At 53.1% G+C, this 3,453-nt stretch overlaps 1 protein-coding gene across 1 annotated transcript; it reads right to left on the reverse strand.

Moving 5' to 3' along the window:
* Window positions 1–188: 188 nt before the first annotated feature.
* On the reverse strand, window positions 189–1,894 carry ALDH1B1 (aldehyde dehydrogenase 1 family member B1). The gene has a single exon (XM_008052429.2). The coding sequence runs from the start codon at window positions 1,888–1,890 to the stop codon at window positions 337–339; it is 1,554 nt and encodes a 517-aa protein (XP_008050620.1). The 5' UTR covers window positions 1,891–1,894; the 3' UTR covers window positions 189–336.
* Window positions 1,895–3,453: the final 1,559 nt, after the last annotated feature.

Here is a 3,453-nt window from a genome sequence, read left to right on the forward strand (position 1 = left end):
TTGGAAAGCCCTTGGATCAGCAGGAAGAACTAAAAACGATTTTCCAGCTGAGTGGTTTTTAATTGTCTTCCAAAGACTTCAAAGGGTTTCACAGAAGCAACTAAGGGCTACCAAGCGGGCTGGGACTGGGGAACAGGTAGATAGGACTCTGCACCCAGCCCCCCTTCCTGCTTTAAATAGAACAGCTCTGATTGAATTGCTTTATTTGTTGGAGCTCCTACTAAGAGTTCATTGAAACAAATAAAGGATATCCATGGCTAAAAAAAAGTTTGGCCATCACATGTCTAGGTGGTGGTAGAATTATTGGGCTGGGATTAAGCCTCTGTGATGGCCGCCTTATGAGTTCTTCTGAGGAACTTTGATGGTAACCGTCTTCACCTCTGTGTAGGCCTTAAGCCCATCCTCTCCTAGCTCCCTCCCATTGCCAGATTCCTTAAAGCCTCCAAATGGTGTGTGGCAGGTGACAATGTTGTAGGTGTTGACCCACACGGTCCCAGCCTGGAGTGCCTGGGTGAAGTACATGGCCTTGTCCAGGTCCTGGGTGAACACGGCTGCAGCCAGGCCATATCTGGTGTTGTTGGCCCTCTCAATCACTTCCTCAATCTTCCTGAACTTGAACAAGGGCTGCACAGGCCCAAAGATCTCCTCTTTGGCGATCCTCATGTCATCCTGAACGCCACCAAAGACCGTAGGCTTGATAAAGAAACCACGGTCCCCAAAACGCTCCCCGCCACAGAGAAGTTTTGCTCCCTCTTTCTGGCCAAGCTGGATGTAGCCCAGGATTCGTTCAAACTGCTCCTTGTCCACCTGGGGCCCCTGCTGAGTGTCCAGCTGGAAGGGGTTCCCCACTTTCCTCTGCTTTGCTTTCTCTACCGTCCTCTCGAGAAACTCATCATAGATGGATTCTTCCACGAAGGTCCGGGAACCAGCACAGCAGCACTGGCCCATGTTGAAGAAGAGGGCTTCGTGGCACTGCTCCACAGCATGGTCCATGTTAGCATCTGCCAGCACGATGCTGGGGCTCTTGCCACCCAACTCCAGGGTGACTCTCTTAAGGTTGGAATCGCCAGCCGCCTTCTGGATCAGGTGGCCCACCTCGGTGGAGCCAGTGAAGGCAACCTTGTCAATATCCACGTGCTGTGCAATCGCTGCTCCTGCTGTTGGACCATAGCCTGTGATGATGTTCACCACCCCAGGGGGAAAGCCAGCCTCCTTGATGAGGGAGGCCAAGTACAGGGCAGAGAGGGGGGTCTGCTCCGCCACCTTCATAACCACAGTGTTGCCTGTGGCAAGCGCTGGAGCCAGTTTCCAGCCCTGCATGACCAAGGGGAAGTTCCATGGGATGATCTGGCCACAGACACCGACGGGCTCATGCCGCGTGAAGCAGAAATGCTCACCATCCATGGGGATGGTCTTGCCGTGCCACTTGTCAGCCCAGCCAGCAAAGTAGCGGTACACCTTGATAACTTCATCCAGGTCCAAGGCGTAAGACTCTTGGAAAGGTTTCCCATTATCCAAGGTCTCTAGCGAGGCCAAGTAGACACGATCCCGCTCCACTAGGTCGGCCAGGCGGTTCAGCAGCTGGCCCCGCTCAGAGGCATCCATGCGGCGCCATGGGGACCCCAGGCGGAAGGCCTCCCGGGCTGCTTTCACTGCTCGATCCACATCAGCCCCGTCCCCTTCAGCCACGTGCCCGATAACCTCCCCGGTGGTGGGGTTGATTGTGGGGAAAGTCTTCTTGCTGAGCGCATCTTGCCACTCATTATTGATGAACAGCTGACTGTAGCAGATGTCTGGCTTCAAGATGGGGTTGGGGAGGGCTGCTGCCGAGGAGTATGGGGCGATCCTGCCGTGGAGGCAAAGTAGCCGGGGGACCAGGAAGCGCAGCATGCTGTCCACTCTGGAGAGAGACGGAGGGAGCCAGAGTGAACGGGTGGGAGGGGGCCATGGGAGCACTCGAAGGCCCACCAGCTCCGATGTTCCAAGATCCCAGAATGAAGACGTGTCACCTCCAAAAACATGGATTGCAAGGGGTGCCAGGGGCCCTGATGGACTGTCTGGTCCAACTCCATCATGTCCCCCCTCTTGTTAGCTCACTCCCTCACCTCTTCTGGGTCTTTGCTCAAATGCCATCTTCTCAGCAAGGCCTTCTCTCACATAAAACTGCGACTTTTCCCACCTCGGCACTCACTGTCCCACATACTCTGCTTTACGTTTCTCCATCTCACACCCCAAATACTATCTTTACAAACTGGTGTGTATATTGTCTGTCTTTCCCCAGTAAAATGTAAGGCCCAGGCTGGGCATGGTGGCTCATGCCTGTAATCCCAGCACTTTGAAAGGCTGAGGCAGGAAGATAGCACGAGTTCAGAAGTTTGAGACCATCCTGGGCAACATAGCAACACCTCTTCTCTACAAAACATCAAAAAATTAGCCAGGTGTGGAGCACACCTGTAGTCCCAGCTATTCGGGAGGCTGAGGCAGAAGGATTGCCTGAACCCAAGAGGTTGAGGCTGTGGTAAGCTGTGCTCATGCCACTACACTCCAGCGTGGGCAACACAGAGTGAGACCTTGACTCAAAAAAAATAAAAATAAATAAAAATAAATGTAAGCTCTATGAGAGCAGGGGTTTATTTTTTCTGTTTCCTTCATTGCTATGTCCCCAGCCTAGAAAATTAAGGCTGAGAGCAGAGACTAACGCCTATAATCCCAGCAGTTTAGGAAGCGGAAGTGAGAGGATTGCCTGAGCCCAAGAGTTCGAGACCAGCCTGGGCAACATAGCGAGACCTTATCTCTACAAAAAAACCCCCAAAAAACCAAAAAGTAGCTGGACTGTAGTCCTGGCGACTTGGAAGGCTGAGGTGGAAGGATCTCCTGAGCCCAGCAGGTCGAGGCTGTGGTGGCCATGACAGTGCCACTGCACTCTAGCCTGGGGCGACAGAGTAAGATTCCAACTCAAAACAAAGAAAAGAAAATTAAACAGTGTGTAAAGTTCCTAGATGAGCTGAAGCAGTTATTTTTCATCCAGGACGTGAACTCCTCTGCCTTTGCTGTCTCACATGAGTCTTGCTCCACCCAACTGCAAAAAGGAATTGCAGCTGCCTGCCCTCCCACCATTCCCACCCCTCTACCACCCACCCACCCCATACACCCCTCACCCCTGCCGCTCCACCACTGCCAGTACTCTCAACCCCAGCATGCCCTGGGCAGGGAGAGAAACAAAAAAGAAAGCAAGGCTGTAGCCAGGTCCCCAGCCCCTTAGAAACCTGTGCTGGCCAGCACGGTGGCTCATGCCTGTAATCCCAGCACTTTGGGAGGCCGACGAAAGGAGGATCACTTGAGCTCACGAGCTCAAGACCAGCCTAGGCAACACAGCAAGACCTTGTCTCTTTGAAAAAAAAAAAAAGCTGGGCTCAGTGGCTCAGCCTGTAATCCCACGCTTTGGGAGGCTGA

The sequence above is a fragment of the Carlito syrichta genome, unplaced genomic scaffold (assembly GCF_000164805.1).
Source record: "Carlito syrichta isolate Samal-C Ts95f unplaced genomic scaffold, Tarsius_syrichta-2.0.1 Scaffold274311, whole genome shotgun sequence".
Lineage (NCBI taxonomy): Eukaryota > Metazoa > Chordata > Mammalia > Primates > Tarsiidae > Carlito > Carlito syrichta.